This window comes from Xenopus tropicalis, chromosome 2 (assembly GCF_000004195.4).
Source record: "Xenopus tropicalis strain Nigerian chromosome 2, UCB_Xtro_10.0, whole genome shotgun sequence".
Lineage (NCBI taxonomy): Eukaryota > Metazoa > Chordata > Amphibia > Anura > Pipidae > Xenopus > Xenopus tropicalis.
Window position 1 is genome coordinate 148,932,242 of NC_030678.2, and position 22,854 is coordinate 148,955,095.

At 41.0% G+C, this 22,854-nt stretch overlaps 1 protein-coding gene across 3 annotated transcripts in view; it reads right to left on the minus strand.

Moving 5' to 3' along the window:
• Positions 1 to 908: 908 nt before the first annotated feature.
• The window catches only part of lima1 (LIM domain and actin binding 1), a 35,917-nt gene continuing 13,971 nt past the window's right edge, over positions 909 to 22,854 (minus strand). Inside the window, exons 1-9 of one of the 3 annotated variants that reach the window (XM_018091339.2) lie at positions 16,612 to 16,717; positions 14,550 to 14,945; positions 10,642 to 10,735; positions 8,605 to 8,744; positions 6,815 to 6,898; positions 6,609 to 6,663; positions 6,019 to 6,119; positions 3,726 to 3,859; positions 909 to 3,217 (exon numbers count right to left, since the gene is read on the minus strand). In XM_018091339.2, coding sequence (XP_017946828.2) covers positions 2,236 to 3,217; positions 3,726 to 3,859; positions 6,019 to 6,119; positions 6,609 to 6,663; positions 6,815 to 6,898; positions 8,605 to 8,744; positions 10,642 to 10,735; positions 14,550 to 14,672 — 1,713 coding nt within the window. In that variant the 5' untranslated portion in view covers positions 14,673 to 14,945; positions 16,612 to 16,717 and the 3' untranslated portion in view covers positions 909 to 2,235. 3 annotated transcript variants of the gene reach the window in all.

Consider the following 22,854-nt stretch of genomic DNA (forward strand, 5'->3'; position numbering starts at 1 on the left):
TTGAACACGGAAGTAAAACAGAATTTTAAGAGCGCGCAAAGCCTTATTTAACCCTTCTGTAGACTATTTTCCATATGCAAATTAGGATTCACATTCAGTTTGGTGTCCGGCCATGTATTCAGTGCATCCCTAAAATTTAAAGGAGCAGTACACCCCTAAATATATATACTTTTTTTACATTAGGAAAATAGAATTTTTGCCTAAAAAACATTGGCGATCATTTATCAATCCTGGGCAAAATTGCCTGTGGGCAGTAACCCATGGCAACCAATCAAATTGTTTAATTCATTGTTCTACCTGCAGCTGGCTTGAGGGGGGGGGGGGGGAGTCAATCACTAATTGGTTGCTATGGGTTACTGCCCATGAGCAAATTTGCCTAGTATTGATAAATGAGCCCCATTTTGCCTTTTTTTTATTTAAACTGCATATTTCTTAAATTATATTATTTTGCTTTCACACTTACTTGCATCTTATTATTAATTAGCCTTTTTTTTTTTACTAGAGATAATGAGCTCAGTATAAACATCTCTTTCCATCACCCCTTTGCTGTGACAGTTTTGATTTACAAGAAAGAATGTTTTCATGTTGAGAAGGGAATATACTGTTCCTTAAACCTCTGGAAATATCACTCTGCTCAGAAATGCCAAACATGACTTTCTTTTGCCATTTAGTAATATGGCATCACAATTCTACAATAAGTGAGTTACAAGTCTGCGGCTTTGGCTTCAGAGTAACTGCCAAGGGCCAATTATGTATGAAAGCTCTCTGCGTTGCTCTGTGTGTGCCCTGCACCGCTCTGTGTAATCTGTGCTCTGCGTTGCTCTGTGTGTACTCTATGCTCTGTGCAACTACCTCATCTAAAAAAGTGGGTTGAGACAAGACACAAAAAAAAAAACATGAGGAAAATATCAGCGAATAAAATTCTTTATTGTCAGATTGGTTGTAAAGCAAAATATATTACACCTTTATATAAAAAAAACACTCTTTATATCATGCATACAGCATTTCAAATTGCTGCATCAAACATAAAAACAGTCCTGTCATCCATCAATATAAAGAATCAAATTGGGTAAAAGGTCAGAAACAATTAAAAAAACGACCCTCTAAAATTAGTGTTGCACCTGTTGAAATCCTGTTCATTAAATATCCGCAAGTGGACTGGAAAAGTATAAGTGAAACAAAGAGTACACAATGCAGCTTGTTGTCATTCAACATAAATCACTGAGACTGGCTCCTAGCGCTCACTAACTGTTCAGCATAAATGTTTAGGAATGTCTAATATTCAGAATGAGATGGTATGAGAGAGATATTCAAGCAGCAAACTTGGAATGTATAAGAAGTAATCAGCTCCTTTTGCTAACGATTTCCTCCAGTGCAAAACAATGTATTGCATATTAAATAACAGCTTGACCAATAGCATTCCAGTTCACAACATCTATTACAAAACAGCTCATTGCACATTAAGACCCGTTTGGGGTTGGTGTCTGGGTCACTCAACCACAGCTGAAGGCTCTTATTATTGTACCAGATAAGAGATTTTTTTCCAGTTTGCATATTATTCTTATACACAACAAATGCCCTTCCAAGGGATGAAAAGTGCATTCTTATCAGAATAATTACAGTACTAAGAGAACATGCTACCAGCAAATACAGATTCTCAAAACCAAGTGATTACAGATTTGAGGCAAGTCAATTGTAGTGCCAGTTACATTCACAACCCCCTTGACATTTACAAAATTGCATATATTGGTTTAGAATCTACACATCTGATGCATAAAGGTTCTACAATATGAAAAACAGATCAGGCAGCATTCAGGCAAGTGAATCTTCTTACCTGGAAATAAGGGCACATGTGAGGTGGCAGACAGAATTACCACTCCATGGAAGGAACCTGCAGATTTGGTAGGAAACTGGTATTTACCACCAAGAAGCAGGAAGCAAATAGCCACGTGTGGCGCTGCTAGGCCACATTAGCCACTTGCACCTTTAAGGAAAATACATATAAATTAATGCGGCCCTTGCTAGTTGAACGGTAAGACAGGTAGTATTTACTAGTTTCCATTCCATTCCTCACCCACTGTTTTGGTATCAGCAACATTTCATATTTTCAACCTCAACCAGTTCTTTATAAGGGAGTAAGTGTTACAGGAAAGACAACAAGGGCCACAAGTTGTGTGGTAGCCTAAATGATAAAATTAAGGCAGAGCCCTGTACAAACACACTGGACAAGCCACATTAGTCATTCTCCTCTCCATCTACATCTTCATCATCCTCATCATAGTACCGATTCCTTTTGATCTGATCTTCCACTGAAAGCTCTTCAAATTCTTCTCCCTCCCAGTAGCCAACATCTTGGGACCTACGGTTCTCCTCAGGGGAGGTATTCTTAGGGCTTACTGGATCTTCCAGGCTTGAGTGGCTCGTTTCAGTGGACTCTTCGGGGGAGTGTTGCTGTTCGGCAACCTCAATTTTAGAAACATCCTCACTCTCTAAGACTTTATCAGCCAGGTCAGCAGGATTCGCCTCTTTGTCCTCAGCCACTACAGAAACATCTTTAATATCTTGAGAGGGCTTGTTCTCTTCTTCCACTGACTGTCTTTCTTCTGGCTTCTTTATCCAGGTATCCCGTAGTTTAAAGGAATTTGACTTTTTCAACTTTGGGGGTGATGCAGGCAAGTTATCCAGGGCTTTGTCACTATCCACAGGCTTAGCCACAGATAATATATAAGCTCGGCTGCGCTCTCTAAGTGATCCACTTCTCCTGAGCTTTTTCAGGTCTAAGTCCTCTTCTGTTTCTACTTTTTGAATTTCTTCAACTGGTGGCCACTTTGGCCTAAGCACTTTGATATTCTCTTCCCCAGAACCACCAGCACCACTGGATTCAGCTGGGGGAGGCCAGGCAATCTTCAGCCTTTTAGTCTCCACTTGCTTCTCCTTATCTTGTGCGCTACTATTTTTAGCTTCCATGGATGCAGCTAGGACTCCCACCTTTGCTATGGGAGCTTCTTCCACAACTGGGCTGCTGGGATCCTTAGAAATATGAGCAGTCGTCTGCTCTGGGCTCTCTTCCGTTTCACTGGTCTCTGTTTTGTTCACCCAAAGTTCTTTGTGTGGTTTGTGCCCAAAACCTTCATCATAATTCCCTTTGGATTTGAACAGCTGGTTAAAGTGGGGTTTGCAGTAAACAGTACCATGGAGTGATGCAAAAGTTCCAAGACTGCATAAGAACAAAAAGAAAAACATTAGTATACTACGGTTATAATAATAATAAAAAAAAAATAAATCTGGTGCATTATGGCAGAATTGATATCATCAGCAATGAAATGTAACATTTGTAGCAGTTAAATGGGCTAATTAAAGATGTACCACATCCAGAACATGAGAAAAACTTTACACCCTTTATCAATATAAGTAAAATGAGTAGAGCTTAGAATAAATTCTGCTTGACCTTTTAATAAAATATACAAAGTATGGAATTCTATTTAAATGTTAACATGCAAATTTGAGTTCTAATTCAACCAAATATTTTGTGGAGGATTCAGTACACGTACAGCTACAAAATCAAGGGAATAAAAATTAGCACTAAATGTGTAAATAAAATGGCAAGACTCCCAGGAAACTCTGCAGCCCTAAAAATGGTGCTACATCTAGGCTTATGCGTTAAAGAGTTTGACAGTATGGTAACTATTATTGCACCGGGTATTGTTGCTGAGAATGATCCATACCTGAGCTTGGTCGAACAATGAGAGCAACGAAAGCAGCCGTTGTGGTACACTTGATTATTGGCAAAGAGTCGTTCCATCGGGTAGACCGTTTTCTGACAGCTAAAGCAGACCTCTCTGGCCGGCAACTGGAACTTCTAGGGAAAGAAACAACCAACTATCTTTGAATACTGAATACTAAATGTGCCCCAGTTTTTTTTTTTTTTTTTTTTTTTAAGCACCAGACATTTATATCCCCTTACCCAGGTTTGGTTACTGTGTGATATAATGAAATCAAAACTTTATAATTATCTGTTATCTTTCACGTAGAGATTACCAATACAGTGCAGGTGACCAGGAAACTCTAGCATTTGTAATTAAGTTTTTGGCTACCTTCTTTAGATAAATAGGGGGTGCAGTTAAACAGTTTTAGATGGTTGAGAGTCTCTTTAAACTACAAAATGGCTTCAGCCAAACAGAGCTATGAGAAAGAGCAGCAGAAACCATGCCAAGATAACCAGACAAGTGTATTTTGTTCCAAAAACATGGTCTCCTAAATTTCCTTTTATTGCTGGAAATGGTTAGGGTAGTAGCATGCCAAGAATAATTACAGTGAGGTTCTCCAAGAAGAGCGCAGGAAGCAAAGTTTCTGTAGCAATGCAAACCTTAGATCACAGGTCCCAAAGTGAAGTAATGGCTTAAAAAGAAGATGATGCAGGGGGAAGATTAACTGTCTGGAGAGCAGTTCCAAACCTTAATGATTACTACTGATGTGCAAGGCTTGTCAGTTTCAGGCCAGGAACGCAATATAGATAGGCTATAGAGTCCCTGTAATTCAGCTTGCAGGAAGCGGAGAAGAGAGGAGGCCACAGAAGTCATACTAGAAGGGGAGAGGAAGGCAGGAACAGAAAGAAGGTACCAGGAAACAGAAGCTGGAAAAAAGAGATAAAAGGACTAAGCACTATGGGATTGTTTACTAGACACACAATAAATGCAACAAGAGTATAAAAGCGAAGCACTTGTTTAGTATACCAAATGCACACCAAGGTAGCAAATTAACCTTTTTCGCCAAGAACTGTTTTAATCTAGTACCAAGTCAGATGAAGCTGATTATTAGCCTTAGCATAAACACAGACCAGGAAACAGCCTGACCTTTCAAGTGTCTCCATCATGTGTCTGCACCTGCAGGCCCAGCGTGCCGACACACAGGGCTTATTTCAAAGAGAGAATGCATTCTCTAGCATTTCTGTGCTAGAATTTACTGTGTCTGTACCCAGGCTGACGTTGTGACAGCAGATACTGAGACATCATGGAGCAAAAGGTGAGCAGTCAGGCTGTTTCTTCACCTGTGTTTATCTGCAGGCTGAAAAACCATCTCATTTGACCATAGACTGAAACACAAAGCAAAACAGTTGGATCACCCTTACTGTTCAGCTGAATGCCACTGACAGCATTGTGTTGTTTTCAATACACACAAATACGTTCTCTCTTTTACAGAGACTGCCATTTATAGATAAGAAAACATGAAAAGAAATGTAATTTTTGAAACAGCAAAATAGAAGCCAGAGTGTTACCATTGCGTACCTTTGTGTAGTGGCAAGATGTGCAGAATATTACTGCTCTGCATATATATGGATTCACCCAGGTACCTTACTTGTTGCCCATCCTAGTAATCATAAGGCTGTTGCACGAGGCAATGAGAAAACACAGGCAATAAGAAGCCAATATGCTCTGGTTGTGTCTTTGCACTGACAGGCATAATGTTGGCTTATGTGCAGATACGTGGAGCAGATATAAATGGGAAAATGCATTGTTTCACATTTTCATGCCAAAATCCACTTGTTTGTGCACATCAGCGTAGGCCAGCGCATAAGCTTCTCTCCATCTGCAGAAAAACCACAGGCAGAAAAAAGCAGAGACTGCCCCTCATGTGACATTAGCCTTCGGATGATCCGCTAAACACTGGGATGTTTTGTGCCAAATCTGCTATATACCCCAGCAAGTGCAACTCATTCACCCATGCAAATACAGTGACTCGGCAAGATTGTTCAATGAGGAGAATGGCACACTGGGCAAGTTTGAATGTTGAGTTGCAATGTTTTATTGCCCAAATGTTATTGCAGAGCTGTGGGGAGGTATACAAAATTCCCAAATCGCCCACTCAACTTGTTTGAATGGAAAAACCCCTGCAAGTACCCAATGCAGTGTGGTTCTCAATTACACGGTGTGCCCTTGCTTTTAGCCTGTTCTCTCCAATGCATCTATTTTACCACATTACAGATTTGACAAGCCACTTAGTCTAAGCTATCACACCAACCTTTACAGATTTGGGAGGTGAAGGCTCCATTGTATTTAGCACTCTTGATTGGGGACTGTAGTCAGGAGAGCTGCTGGACCTCTGAATCTCTTCATATTTTTCTGTTAGATTGACAAACAAAACAAAATTAATAAATACTGAATACTGAAACTAACTGAGTGATTGAATGAATGTGATTTACTAATACAATCAGCTCATGATTAGTGCAGCTCAGCAAACTCTATTTTAAGCATCACTGATCTTACAAATAATCTTACACTAACACTCAGTACAGAGAGAAAGAAGGCATAGCTGAAGTCTGAAAGGCTATATGGCGTAAAACATCTAAAACTTAAAACTAGCTTGTAAATGGAATTCACAAAAATGCTCTTAATAACAGCCTCTAAACTTGTCTCTCCTGTCTTAATTGAGTTGTTGCAATATTTGCCTTTTCTCTAAATATACTGCAAGGCAGATACTTTCAGAAAGTGCTTCTTTTGTATGTAAATGGTATTTATACACCCTTACTCTATAAGCGTGACCAAGGACAGAAACAAGAAAAACAAAAGAATGGAATGTAGAAAGAAAAAAAAAAGGGAGGTTGGTGTTACCATAGTTATCCGAGGTGTTCCTGGAAATGACGGGGCTGTTCTCATTCACAAGTATCTGGAGAAGAGATAACAAAAAGCTGTGTCATGAGCCCTGCTATACAAACCCATCATACAGTTACACAGATACCATTTCTTCAATCAATCATTCTCTGATGATCTGTGCAGATCAAACCAAGGCAACTTCTCTTTGAGAAAAGGTGCTTTACCTTTTCATGGTCAGGAGACGAGGCATTGTTCAGTTGGCTTGGGGGGACATTTTCTTTATGGTCAGAATGATTTTTCACCTCATTCTATCAAAACAAAAGGCAGATATAAATCTTAATGAGGCATGCTGCTTCACTAATTTAAATTATTTGGTGTAAAAACAGTACAAAAATATAATATTGGTCAGTCCTTTTTGGTCCTTTAAAGGGGATGTAAATGAATATATAGGTTCTTAGCACTAAATTATACAGCTTTGTAATATATGCCTGTTAAAAATTTTGTACCTGTTCCAAGATAGAAGTGATCATTTCTGCAACTTTCCTTTCTCTCCCTTGATAGCAATAGTTTAGTGCCAAGAACCTATATATGCATTTTTTTTTTAAAAAATGACTTTACATCCCCTTTAAATTTCATACATGTGACAGCAGTCTGTTGCAGGCAGTAGAGCTATAAGATAGCAGGTAACTGGAACAATAACCCCAGATTCTCTTTGTATCTAATGGAAATATTACATGGAAAGTTTGAATTCCGTTCTTGAGGCTGGGTTTTAGTTCTTTAGAGATGTTCGCTAACAGATTGCAAATAAAAGCATGTTATTTTCCAGTGAAAATTCTGCTCACCATCTAAAGCCCAGTTGTCTGCTTAATCCTTATGTGATAATCCTAAACACTGACAAGGCAATGTGGCGTAGCATGGAGCGTGCTCTGATGGCATTATGTGCTAAACTAAAGGAATCATTCACTTTCCATTGCTTGCCATTTTCTATATTTTACATTTTTGTTTTTGTCTTCATTCTAGTAGCAGCTCAGAATGCCAGTACACTGACTTTATAAACAGTTTGATCCATGATTTCATACATTGCTCAGCTCCAGGCCCTAAAGCAACAGAAACATTACTTGCTGGCCTTCCTCTGATGCTTCCAAATATATCAACATAGGTTAGTGGTCATATAAAAAAATAATCCATTTTAGAACCCTAAATGTTAGAAAACTGAAAAAAAAAAAAAAAAAAAACTCAGATGAGGTAAAAAGCAGATGAGGCAACTGATAACATTATCAGGTTTACATCAGCTCCTAGAACTGGACATACTAGTTTTTCCAGTAAGAAAAAGCAAAAATGACAGGGGTCCATTAGTTGAATATATACAGATACGCCAAGGGATCCTCCTAAAGGTGCCCATACACCTTCAGATCCGCTCGCTTGGCGATGTCGCCACCTACGGGTGTGCGATATCGGAAGAATCCAGGCTAATTCGATCATTTGGCCCTGGGGCCAAACGTTCGAATTATAACAACGGGTATAGGCAAAGCTGGTCCAGGGACTGCATCAACGAGCCGATGCGGTCCCCGATCAGACTAGATTTTTTATCCTGCCCGATCGATATCTGGCCGATTTCAGGCAAGATATTGGTCGGTAGTGCCCATACACGGGCCGATTAGCTGCCGAATCGGTCTAAGGGACCAATATCGGCAACTAGAATTGACCTGTGTATGGGGACCTTAAGGCTACTCACCATAATATCAGTGGGGCTTATAATGATTTAGGGACAAAAAATAATTTTATCCAGGAATTTTCAAGAGATCATACATATGAATAAGCTACCATAGAAAGCAATGAACATGGAAGGACTGCATGGAATGTATCATTATCTATGTGCAACCATCAAATATACCTCGCCCTACGGGGCAAATTAACAAGCCACTTGAAATATGTGAAGAGAGAAACTAAGGAGTACTCTACTACTACTTTTCTATAGCAGAAAGAAATGCAGACTTAAAAAAATTTGACTTGCCTGTTTGGAAAGAGCTGCCTGATACTTGGCCATCCTGTCTTTCAGTGGAGTGGCCTGCAGAATAGGAGAGTCTTCCAGGCTTCTAGTAGAGGAAAGTTTGCTTGGAGAGCCATCAGGAGAGCCGGAAGATAAAGAAGGAGCTACAAGAAAACACATGTCAAGTTGTGCATTAGGTGTATACCTTTACTATCCCATCCCTTCTTTCCTCCTATTTTTACAATTTCTTGGAGTGCCAAATTGTCCCAGCATGAGGAAGTCTGAATATTTAATACCTTTTTTCCCCCCAATATGTAGCACATCACGCATAATGTTCAAGCTGAGACGCAGATGGAGCTGCGCTTGTAGCTGGAAATGGCCGGTAAGAATAATAAATATATGAAAGGGCTGCATGAAACAGAGTGTACTCATTCCACACTTGAACAGATGTGAGTTTTGCTGTGCAATTATTCCACTGGGAACATAAAAAGGCAAATGTAAAGCACTCAAAGGACTTACAAAATAAATCCAAACGCTATACACAGAGCAGCAGAATGCTTTTCTCTATCTCACACAGGTTTTGTGTATGACCAAATACATGCAAACATACATGAACAAACATTTCAAGTCACAAAAAATAATAACTTTGGATTGCCATTCCCCCCTTCAGCAAACCAGTGCCAAAATCTAGGATGTTATGGACATTTGGTAACTGTCAAGTCAAGTGATTGCTGGTAAAATTGTAACTTAGGCTTACGCCAGATGTGGCAGATTCTCAGCCTGCGGATAAATGCATGCCAAGAATCTGCCGCCGCACTTGTATCAGCGTGTTTCTGCACACAAAGCACTGCATGAGGCCAGGAGCAGGCACACGGAATGAATTTTGTAAGAGAAACACGTGAGTGCATTTCACCCAGAAACCCACTGTGTGTCTGCACATGGGCCAACATATCACCTCCAGGTACAGACACAGAAGAGTGCTGATCCAAGTGTAAGGGTGCGGATTCCCGGCCCATGTTTAATGTGCGCAATTAGCCTGAAGAAAAAGGAGAAGGGGCTTAACTTATTAAATAGAATTCTTGTACACTCACTATATATAATAATAATAAAAAAAAAAAAAAAGTAGCTTTTCCTTGGCTGCAAAAATGTTCCCATGTTGTTCATACACGCAGCAACAAATGCTGAAAATGTAGTGATTTGGGATGGGTGGAGGAAGAAGCAAATACCTGACCACATTCTTGAAAAATAAGCTGAATTCTCAGTAGAAGGGAAACTAAGGGTGAAGACACAGAGCTACTAGTAGCAGCTACTTGTCATGGCTACAAAAGTAGACAAAACTGATCATTTACCGATAACTGTCTCTACGTGTGATTTAGCAGAGGGAATTCTCGATATAATTTATAGCAGGGTATTTTCTGGCGTTTAGTAGCTCTAACAAGTAGTTGCTACTTAGTAGCTCCATGTGTTTTCACTCTAAAAGCTTTTTTCAACCTAAATTAAACTGTCATTTAACATTTCAGTAATTTTTATATTTACGGTTAGAGATTTAGTTGATACCGGGATTTCAGTTGTGATTTAAACCCCGGTTCTTGGAAAAGCTGGAACATCCTGTTTTTATTTCCCTATTAATCACTGCATGCACAATATTACAGCCTGATCAGGAAATGAACAAAAAGCTTGATTTGTTGAGCTGATTTGTTACTACATGTCTAAAATATTCCAGCGCTTGGCACATGATCCGTGTTTCAATGAATAAATAACATAAGTAGAGGCTCATGAACTTTAAAGATGCCTAAACCCCCATTGCTAGCAACCAGGCTCATGTTTGGTTTCCAAAACAAGTTAGAATTTCTGATTCCCACTGAATACAACAGACTTAAGTCAGCCTGATGCAGTCCTTTAATGAGAATTGCCCCTAGCCTCTCCAAGGTCTCCACAGACATTTTCTCTGCCTGCCAGCAACACATACTTTATCTGTTCTTCATCTAATAGGATCATTATCTGTTAAACACCATACTGACCAAAGCAGTGACCCAGCCCCCATAGTATATTAACACTCACTCTTCTCAGTGAAGCAGCTATCCGAGTCTTCAGAGGAGACATACTTGTCTGAAATAATTCTTCCGACATGGATTTTCCCAGGTTCTTGTTGGGGCTGTTATGGAAAAAAAAAGTCAGACAAATGTCATTATATATTGGCAACACATATTGCAGCCGAGCAAGATTCATAGCCATAAATGCAACTTGCAGACAGTCTGTTGTATCGTTAGGTCTCATCAGTGCAAGAGATTGGACCATGGTTTCGGAGGGGTAGGAATGGCTAAAGAGGCTAGAATGAGGAAGGCTAAAAGGATCCCAAAAGGATATGTCTCCTCTTATTATTCATTGAGTGAGCCTTTTGTTTTGGGTTTGATGGGAATGCTGTGTGTATCATTAGACATGTTAAGTTCTTCTATTATAAAAAGGCTCTCACTGCATTTTTTTTTTTTGCACAGTGGAAAAATGTGGTTCCTTTTGGTCCTTTTCCACCTAACCTCCCTGGTTCTTCAACCTTATCCGTAAGTGAATATGTTTCAGTACTAAACTCATTGATACAATTAACAAATTTGGGGAAGTATGGCAAACTAATTTAGTGGGCAAAATAGTGTGGTGATGTGCGCCAGCTGCATAAATAAAGCACTTTCTAACACATATCCTAATCTGTATGTCAGTCTCTTTAGTAAAACCTCCCATTATGAAAACCTGGCATTTAAATGCAAATACGTACAGAGGGATTCTGGCCACATTGAAGCCATATGCCTAGATAAAGCAAGTCACATGCCTTGCAGTCATGATTCCAATTCTGGAATGTTTCTAACAGGCATCAGTAGTGACGTCCTAAGGCCTTGTTAGCCAAGCCACTCCCGTGCATCCTGGGATAATCACTCCCTTCAGTGCACCCACACACCAACAACAGAGAGATATTGGGTGCTGAAGAGACAGGATTATCAATAGGTACAGTCAGCAGCCTTTCTGGGCAGAAAATTATTTTACACAATTTATCTGCTTGCCTTTTGCTGAGCTACAATGCCAAATATCCCACAGCAGCCAAATGCTGTCTTGGTTGGGGTGACAAACACTTTAAAATATGAATATCTGTTAAGCTGCTTACCTGTGGGATGTAAAAGCTACACAAACTAAATGATAAAAGAAAATATTACATACCCCCACCAAAAACTTTTTTTTTAACATAATAAAAGAAACTGAATTCTAAGCAACTTTCCAAAACACAAAAATGTATAGGTTCAAATTTATTTGTAAAGGTAATTGCTATTCAAAACAGCAGCTTTTAATCTCGTCTCCGACTCCTGAAACAATGTAACAGCTGATAAACAGACCTGGAAGAGTTTAATTGTTTCAAGACTCCAGAAACAAAGGGTAAACAAACCATGCTTTCAACTGCACTTCCATTTCGAAACAGTGACTATGTTGGAAATAGGTGTATACTACGAAGTTGATTGCATAATTCATTGTACAAAGAGTTTTCACTTTAGTGCACATTCCAGCTTCAGTACTTAACTAACACTGGTGGAACACAGGATACTAGGGGCTTCTAAGCTTGAGGGTGGGAGAGGGATGCTATTTTCTACTATCCAGGTTAGAAATAGTTAATGATTTTTAGCTGCTGCTTAAGAAAAAGGGGGAGGGAGATTTACAGTCAATGACCTCACATGGTCTGCCCCAGGCACAGAAGACTGTAACCAGAGCTTGGGAAAGGAACAGTATATGAGGCTTCATTGCAAGGCTGGACAAAGGGCCAAGAACACAAAAAGTCAGTGTATTAGATTTCCTGTCGGGCGGAAAGCAAGGACACACCCTATGACTTTATCTATGGAGAAACAGGCTGTGCTAAATGGCTTATCATAAGGTGGCCATGCTGAGAAGGCTTCATGCCACTTTAGCCTCTGACCTCTTCACAGCTGCTCATTTAGTTTGTTGCTAAAGATCAGGGGGGAAACTAGGCGCAACCCCCAAAGTGCCAAACTAGAGCATGGAATTCCAGCTAAAGATATAGGGTCTGACATGTCCAAACTACAGGGGCTTCTCAGACTCAAGTTCGGTGTTGGGAGCAGAAAACTGTGCCATGCTATTCCCAGCTGAATTAGCTCTAGCTAAAGAATGCGTTGAGGATTTAAGGGTTTGAGCCCCATGCCCTTTAATTCACATAATTAGGAAGCCAACAAGCCTGAGTGGAGAGGATTGTGACCATGTAACACAACCAGGGCTACCATTTGGATTTGCCATTTGTATGATAAGGTTGAGTGAACATTTGAAAGCATTTTTAATCAAGCACAACAAACAGCAAAGCTGCCCTACTGCAAGCAGCCAGGGAAAGCAGATCTGGCAAAGGTTTATTCTAACTGCACTGCAGCAAACGGTGTGCATTCATACAGTGCTTCATACAGTTGGCGCTTACTAACACACACATAAAGAAAGAAAAGTACTTATAAAGTAAGCAGCTAGCTGTATGCAAACAGTACCAATTAAAAGACGATGACGTGAAAGCACTACCCCCCCCCCCCAACTGATGCAAACAGTGGGACAGGAAAGGAGTGTGCGGGAACTTGCAGCTGTTTCCTGGCAAGAACAGACTTAGATGCACACTGATTCCTGCTCAGAATGCTGACTGCTCGGTTTCTGCTATGAGCTGGCTTCCCACAACAAAGAAATATATACAGTATGAGCAAGCCTTATGGGCACACGAGCTTCCAGATCTTAACCAACTATGACATGGAATGTGATGTCTGGAAGATTAAATGCCCATTTACTTGTGCATTTATAGTCAAGCTGTATGATGCAGAATGCTGTTTAACATATTTACACAAATTGTACTTAATAGTACCTAATTGGTTCCTCTTCCCAAAGAGCAACTAAGCATAATTGTTCTACAGTCTAACGTTGGCAAAAAAAAATATTCTTCCCTACCCCCAACCTACAGCTGTTACAGAGTGATTGCTTTTTTTATGTTCTTCAACAACTGCTGTGTAACATTATACATTTCTTTCTTATCATAATATCCCGTTAAACCCCAGCCCCAGGCCGTTCCTAGAGGCTATTATCCCACTGCTACTATATGCACCATCTCCCCCTACTATACCTGCTATCCCACAGCCACAGTCACTTCCCAGAGGCTATTATCCCCCCACTGCTACTATAGGCACCATCTCCCCCTACTATACCTACTATCCCACAGCCACTGTCCCTTCCCAGAAGCTATTATCCCCCCACTGCTACTATAGGCACCATCTCTCCCTACTATACCTGCTATCCCACAGCCACAGTCCCTTCCCAGAGGCTATTATCCCCCCACTGCTACTATAGGCACCATCTCTCCCTACTATACCTGCTATCCCACAGCCACAGTCCCTTCCCAGAGGCTATTATCCCCCCACTGCTACTATAGGTACCATCTCTCCCTACTATACCTGCTATCCCATAGCCACAGTCCCTTCCCAGAGGCTATTATCCCACTGCTACTATAGGCACCTTCTCTCCCTACTATACCTGCTATCCCACAGCCACAGTCCCTTCCCAGAGGCTATTATCCCCCCACTGCTACTATAGGCACCTTCTCTCCCTACTATACCTGCTATCCCACAGTCCCTTCCCAGAGACTGTTATAGGAGCAGCTATACTGCCTGCACAGTAAAGATGTGCTCCCTCCCACATGCTGCCCCGTCAAGACAATTCTGGTAGCAGGACCAGTTCTCTATTAAGAACAAATTGCAAAGCTATGAATACAAACTGCAATGTACAGACAATGTATTTGCCAACAGAGAAATAAAGCAGAATGAAAGGGCAGCAAACGTTTCACCCAAAGCAGTTTATTTGGCAGCACCATGCCAGTTTCTCATAATACACAGCAGACGCTCAGCTTTATAAGTAAGTTACTTTGCTCTGTAAAGATGACTCGATCCACAATTTCTTACCTTGTTGGCAACTTCACCTTTTTCAAACATCATCTTCAAGTTGTTCAATGGCACATTAAACTTTTCAACCTTGGGAGAAGGCTCAGGGGTGTCCTGCTTTGCAACCTCTAAGTCTTGGTCCATGTTTTCCCCCACGTTGTGGTTGGAGCTGTGCTCGGTGGCACTGGGATAGCGGAAGCGATTGCTGTGCAGCGCAGGGGAGCGAGCCTTGGTGCTGACCACTTCAGACCGTTCTGGGGAAGTACTCTCACCCCTAGGGCTGCTGACCTTCTGCCTCAGCTGGGAGCCGCTGTTATGGATAGTTTCAGTCCGAGCTGCTTGACCGGGAATCTCCCACCTCTTCCTTAATACACTGAGAGAGCCCCGATTAAAACTGGGGGGCAGATTCTCTGCGTTCTAAAGGAACAGAAAGGCAATGCTAGTTATAGCCTAAGGAATGGAATACTCCCTTGCCTTCCTGCAGAACAGGGGGGAAATGTCTTAGGAAAGGGAGGGCCACGGAAAGCTCTCAAACTAATTTGATCTGTGCCACATGTAAAAAAAAAAAAAAAAGTATCCAACTCAGAAGGGAATTAGAGGGTGGAGAAAAGAAAGGAAGTTTTTAAGGGGGGGAGGGAGGATATCCATATAAGGTCAAAACACAATGATAAAAAGGAGAAAAAAAAAAGCAGCATGATTAAGAATGAAAGAATTTTTTAGGCAGTGAAGAAAGAAAAAGACATGATCTGACAAAGAAATTTCTCCTTTTCCCTGTTCGGATTCCCTCTGTGCTGCCACATGGAACAAGACTTTATGGTAACTTTCTGGTACTTTCCCATAAAAGCACACTATCACCCTGAGCACTAAGGAAGGATAGAAAGGACATAATCAGGGAAGATCTATCCCTTATTCCTAGATGCAATATTAAAGAACTTTCATTGGTAATCCCCATCTACTTCCAGCACTAACATGTAGCAAGACTAGTGGAACTGAATGGCTGCACCCCCGGCTCGTAAACCGCTATTTTATTTCACATTGCTTTACAGAGATTATACAGACCAAATGGAGCACACAATATAAGGTCATGTCATGTACACGGCTGTGCTTGATGTGACTTCCACCAGAGGTGGCCTCTCTTCTACCCACAATGCCGCTCTGCACCCTCACCCCACCCCAAGCTCCACCACAACATTTGCCAGGTATCGTCTGGTGGTGGCTGGGAAGGCGATTTTTTTTTAAAATCAATTATATAGGCACCTGAAGGCTGCCCCCTAGGCACAGACCCTTGGGTATCTATATATAAATATGGCTCTGCCCTTATCATTCACACTATGGTCAATTCTAGCCAATTAACCTGCCTGTTTGGTTTGGAGTGTGGGGGAAGCCACAATGAGAACCTGAAATCCCTTTGCACACAGTACCATGGCTGGAATCAATCCTAGCATACCAGTGCTGCTCTAATGCTCTACCTTGCACACAATGACAATCCACACACATAATTATGTACACTGTAAAGTAATGTATAATACACTTTATTGCTCTCTGGGTCCTTAACAGAAAGAACAATACTTGAAGGGACAGTATACACCCCTTTTCAACACAAACTCAATGAATAGGGCTTGTGCTGAACATATTCTTTGCCTATTATTCAATTAAGACATATCAGTGGTTTCTGTTATTTCAGGCACTGAAGAATGCAACGCCAGTTTTACTTCCTGCCACTTTATGACCCACAGAACATTAGAAAAGCTTACAAATCCAATGGCCAGTCAGTCCACAGAGAAACCCCTGATTTAGGGAGGGGTGTGAGTTTGTTTAGGTAACTCTGAACAAGTAGCCCTGTTTATAAGGCAAACTGGGTAACATATATTTAATATACCAGTGTAAAAAAACCCCAAAAACAAACCATACAAGCAAAAACCCATTAAAATGCATCTGAAGTTTCCCATGCAGTCCCCATCTACAATATCCCAGGCCTAGATATTATATACACACACACACACACACACACACACACACACAACTAGCAAACAGGTCAGTTCATCAGCAAAGGTAGGATGTAAGTGGCATTTCAGTTGCTTACCAGGGAACTTTTATTGGGTAGAATTATGCTGGACCTCTTTATACTGCATTGCTGCTGCTGCTGCTTCTCAGGCTGGGAAATCCAGCTCCGCGGTTGGAAACCTCTAAGGTTTTATGGTATTAGAAGGTATTAAAGCTAAATAAGGATATAAGTCGCTCACCTTATTATATGGCAAAGACCCAGCACCCAGTACCCTGCTAGCTTTCTTATACCAAAATGACGAACCGTTATTCACAAGGTTTCCATCCCAGTAATAGGGCCAGGGATAACAACATTTATAGGCAGGATGTGTGTGTATATATATCAGGCACTCCTTCCAGGGCTCAAGTAACATCCAAACAGACCCTCTAATCCCATAAAGGTACCCCAGATTCAAATCAGCAGAAGAATGTTTGGTATGACAAGGAATTTCAGTAAGGGGGAGGAGGAGAGGAATGGGAATGAAACATAACAGCACCAGGTAAATACCCATGCGGGTAATAAAGTTTGAAAAGCAGAAATTTCATGTATTTCAAAATGATATGCACTCATCACTGGGCTAAGTACACACACTTTTTAAAATATTTGACATTTTTGAAGTTAGTAGAAAGCAGACATGCATTTGGACTTCTATATATACAAATACACAGTAACACTGTTACATGGTGGCGCTGGCAAGGTGATAAAATGAAAAGGGGATTGATTTCTGCACATTCCTGGACCCCTGTTTTACTAATAAACCATTATGTACAAGTGCAGACATTTATAAAAACAATGTTTTTTAGTTACAAATTTAGACGACATTTGGTAGGTGAAACCCAGTGCCCCCACATTGCTATAGGTTGTCTAAAAGCAGGTTGAGAAACAGGCAAACCTCTCAGCAGTTTGACATCATGGGACATATTTATTAAGAAGTGAAAGTAGAGCTTGCCACAGCCTGAAATTATGCTGCTCTCTATTCATTTCTGTGTGATATATCAAGGGTATATTCATTTATGGGTGAAAGGGCGAGTTTAAACATTGAGAAATATGCTTTGAAAAATCCCACTGAAATGGACATTAAGGGGTGAAGTTTCACTCTAATGGACTGGTGAGCTCTAGCTTCACTCTGATAAATATCCCCTCATAATTTAGATAATAACCAAAAGAAAGCAGAAGATTCTCACAGACTTCCAAAATTTGCTGCTGCTTAGCTTCAATTTGAGGCTCTATAGCACCACCCTGAGGTATTTCCTGGAAAGTATTACAAGACATTCTTTTTCAGTTTGCTATTTTGCTGAATTTGCCCTAAAACAAAAATCCCCAAAACCTCCAAAACTGGACAAAATTTGCTATCCTTGCCACATATCACTACACCAACTGCAATGGAAAGTTCACAGTGAAATCAGTGTGTGCACCATGCTCATGTTGGCTGCAACAGGCAGAACATCCAACTAAAAGGTTCCACAAATAAACATGTTACCAGCTCTGACCGCTCTGTATTATGACACTCAATATGATACATTTAGTAAATGAGCCCACAAGCTGCTAGGTGTAGTCCTCGGTAAGTAGCTAAAAGGGAAACTTAAAACCATCAGTTATATTAGGGATCTCCAAGCTTTCTTACTTGTGAGCCACAATCAAAAATCTCATTTTACAGGAAGATTTTAGTACATCATAGTCAGAAATTAAAAATAAACACCTGGATTGGGGGCACCAGTAGCAACGGCCAAGGGGTTGGTGAGCAACATGTTACTCCCTGAGCCACTGGTTGAGGAAGGAGAGAGCTGGATCACACAGAACATGAAATGGCAGCTGCATAAAGAAGATCTAATATGCATACAATACACACCAGGGGCATTTGGAAAGTGTAAGGCTAATGTCTCCTTTTCCAGCTTGAATGGCTGCCCCCATGGCTACACAGCAGTGTATTTATATGAACTATAGTAGCATTTCTAAAGCAAACACACACTAGTTACAAGGGCAGGGCAGCAGTTCATTATATTTTAATTACTTTCATTTTTTTCATGTTACTGTTCCTTTAATTATCCTGCTTTAGCACTTGAGGATGCTTAAAGGCTGATGAACTATAAATCCTCTGCCCTTTGCTTGAAGCTTCAGCGGGAAGTGCCCCAGATTGCTGCCTGCAAATTCCTACGATCTGATTGTAATCTCTGTTGAGAGATTAACCGTACTGCTTGTACAAAGACAAAGGACAGACACAAAGTGGGTAGTTTCAGTACCTTGGGCACAATACCACAAATAAATCAGGTTTGCTAAGGGACCTTCCTTTTATTGGTTTAAACACTCACATTATCATATACCAGAGAGGACAATGAAAATCCTCATAAAAAGAGGGATGACGTATGGCACCAAATCAAGTGGGTGAGTAATTGTAGTACTGATTTGCATAGATGATTCATCACATGACTATTGCTTGCTACAGATGGGCTTATTCTTGTACGATCCAATCAAGTAGCGGCCCATGAGCTTAGCACTGGTAAAGAGCATCTCTGTACAGTCCCAAAGCTTTGTTGTAAAGTAAAGCACAAGCAAATAATTATCATTAACAGCAGGTATACATGCATTTATATACAATGGTGGGAGCTGCCATTTGATTTTTTTCTCCCACCAGTGTGACTTCGATCTCAGCAGATGGCAAAACACTCACAAGTGCTCTTTTATAGAGAAACTGCAACTTGCCAGTCCCTTTTGGTGCTATTGCTGACCAGGTGATTACTGCTTGAAAATGCCAATTGTCATGTTTTTGAGCAGTAAAAGAAACATTTTTTACAGCACAAAAAAAAATAAGTGAAGGGACCACAGAATATTCACTGTGCCACTTCATGCCACAGCCCTTTGTGCAATGACTCCATGACAGACATAAGTCAGGGTTTTGTAAGACACATTATCCTCAGGACACAAAGGAATTACTTGGTAACATTTATTTTACTGTTTGTAAATATATGTCTCGTGTTTGTAATATCTTTTTTTTTTTATATATGCACCATTTACTTTTTGTAAAATTAATGTGTGGAAAGGGAATGTTTTTTGTTTATAAGATAATGAACTAGTCAACTGCTAGTGGGAGAGACTGTTTGACCATAATTTAACCCTTTGGCTGCTAGAGTACTTGTTGAATAAGTAAAAGCTACCCCTAGCTTGTCAGTCTAACCTACATGTAAGGTGACTAAGTATCCCCTTGTGGCCATATCCCAGGGTCACATGTGACTGACAGTGTTGTGACTATACTAAAAACGTAATGATTTCTTAAAGATATATTCACTTTGTGGCCCCTTTAACCCATCCCTAACTTTGTTAGTGGAACAGATTTGGAGAAATCTGGCAATGGCTGATGTTGCTGACCTTTGGCTTTCCTCTGCAGAGCTATATAAATAGGAGTGTGCTCTGCAGTGCAGATAAGCTCAAGCAACATGATAAAAAAGGCATATCTCAGCCAGAGATAACTTCATCTTAGAATTCTTACTCGTGTGTGTAAAATATTAAACAAAATTAGATTTATAAATCTGCAATGTTGTCCTCCATTCCTCTATGTCCCCTTGCAGTTTTCTTCCACTACAAACAGCCTTACAAGTGCTGAATTATGTGCAGGCCTACCAATTCCTTTATGGACCAGTCATTTGGGCATTTATTTACTCCATTTCTGGCTAACTGAAGAAGTGGTGGTCCCTTAAACATACATTACAGGTAGGGGGACCAGTTATCCAGAAAGCTCAGAATTACACAAAGGCTATCTCCCACAGACTTGATTTCCTTTGTCACCGTAATAATAAAACAGTACCTTGTGCTTGATGCCAACTACAATATAATTAATTATTATTGGGTGCAAAAAATCCTACTGGGTTTATTTAGTATTTAAATTATTTTTTAATAGATTTAAAGTATTGTGATCCAAATTACAGAAAGATCCCTTATCTGAAAGTATTCTAGATAACAGGTCCCATACTAGTACATGCACATGACCGGTGACAATGGCCAACGTGTACTTTATTCATCCAGTTATTTCCTTACACAGCATGGGTGGATTTATGCGCTCCTCCAGGTTATTTCTATAGTAATAAAGTCAATTACAATGTCACATAAAGGAAGGCCCTGCCCAAAGTATTACGGTAGCAGAAGCGGTTTATAGGTATAATTAAATTTAAAATTACCTGGTTCATTTAATTTGAAGATTAGAGGAGAAAGGATTTGACATCTGAAGAACAGGCACGGGAGTTTACTACTTGGTCAGTTGTTTAGAAGGAAACAGATCTCTGCTAAAAGAACACTAAGGGCAAGGTCACATGAAGCAGATTGTCAGCTTGCCGATAAGCACAGACTGGCAATCAGCCCCCACGCTTAAAAATACTTCTAGATGAGCCTGCTCCCGGAAGCATTGAATCTGTAGGCCATGCAGCCGATATGCGCCAACAAACGCGAGAATAGCGCCTGGTGGCGTAGGGGAGGATTGCAAGCCTGAGTTTATCCACAGGCTGACAATCTGCCAAGTGTGCCTTGCCCTAAGCCCACAGGAACACCAGGTGGATTCTTGGCAGTGGATAAACACAGGCCAAGAATCAGCCCCTACTGTCACGATCAGCATGCCCCCGTGCATTTTGGCGCCGACATGCATATTTGTGTACTTTGGAGCCAAAATCTGTAGTGTGCCTGTACCTAGGCCCATGCAGTGGCTCCAGGTGCAGGTACAGTGGTAGGCTGATCAGAGTGTGGTAGGCTGATCAGAGTGGTGTGGCTGTGGCCTAAAGCTAAGACTATGGCCAAAACAGTGGCTCTGGGTGCAGGCACAGTGGTTAATCAGGCTAATCAGGGCATAGGGACAGATCCTCAGCCTGTGGATAAACACAGGCCAAGAATCAGCCGGGTGTGCCTGTGGCTAAGACTAAGGCCACATCGACTCATTTTGCCGGACCAACACAGTGGCTGCAGATGCAAGCACATGCAAAAGTTGATTGGAGAGCAGGGGCTAATTCTGAGCCCTCTTTTATCCACAGGCCGAAAATCAGCCCATTGGGGCTTAAGCATAATGTTATTCAATGCTTTCTCTCTGCCGGTGCAAAAAACTCAAGCGTTACCCTGTGTGTGTAGTAAAAAGTCATGTATGAATGGGATTCATCCGTCACTATGTACATGGGGTAGGATCCTGGCCAGACAATAGCTAGTGTGTGCACCTCGTTGTTAAAAAATCCACCCCGTGATAACAGTAACAAGCAGATCCTATGCCTGCTTCTTACTACACAGGGGGGGGGGGGGCACTGTCTGGATTTCTGCCTGTGTTTTTCCAAGGGCTGAGAAAAAGCTTTATATAACATTAGCTAAAAGTTGAAACAGAGAAACAGCAGGATATGGTGGGCATTACACAAACATGGTTATTCAAGACCAAAAAATTTGGTAAGCTATGCAGTGTTTAGAAGCAAAAATACATGGGAAAGGATGGATGGATTTCTGTGCAAATATACAGAACAGAGGCTGCCTCACACCTCAACAAATGCGGCAGATTTTGGGCCATTACATGAATCACTGAATGCATCTACAACGTAGCAGCAATTAGCAGGCTGGACATAAGCACGGGTTGCTTACCAGCGATGATCAGCGCAGTGAGCACCCTACCTCCCTCAACTGTGGGGATCAACAATGAACTTCATGAATTTTCCTAAGAACCTCCCAAAATATGGTATCACGGTGATTGGGTGTGAAAATGCAATGAAGTAACTTTGTAAGAGTAAAATAGGGCACTTTCATTCAATGAATGAAGTTGACAAGACTGATAATTTGGGGTCAATATTTTATACTATACACTCAGATTTTCCTATAGAATTGTGCTTACTACAAAGGAATACATATACTGGCATAAAATGATCATCTTTCTCTGTAAAGGCTATAAGCCAGAAGACTGTCTCAGCTATCGACAGCTTTGTTTAGCTTGAGCCATGGCCCATTCTAGATTCCTGCTAGCAGGTGGTAACGCACTAGGAGGCCTAATGGATGGCGCAACGAAACTTGTGGCTAATAAGCAAGCCAGAGAAGCAATGGTAGTTAAAAGCAGGAGTAACCCTTAAAGTTCTGCTTTTCACTCTACTGCGCATGCAGCGAACCAGGAAGTAGGAAGCGCTACAGCTACCCCGGGCTGGTGCTGTTCTCTCCCAACAGGGGCACCAGCCTGGGGTAAAAGGTAGGCTATTGAAGTCACTTGGGGGTGCCTAACATTTTGGCACCCCCAAGTGACTTACTTTCCTTCTCCTTTAATATCTACATAGAAATGTGCCT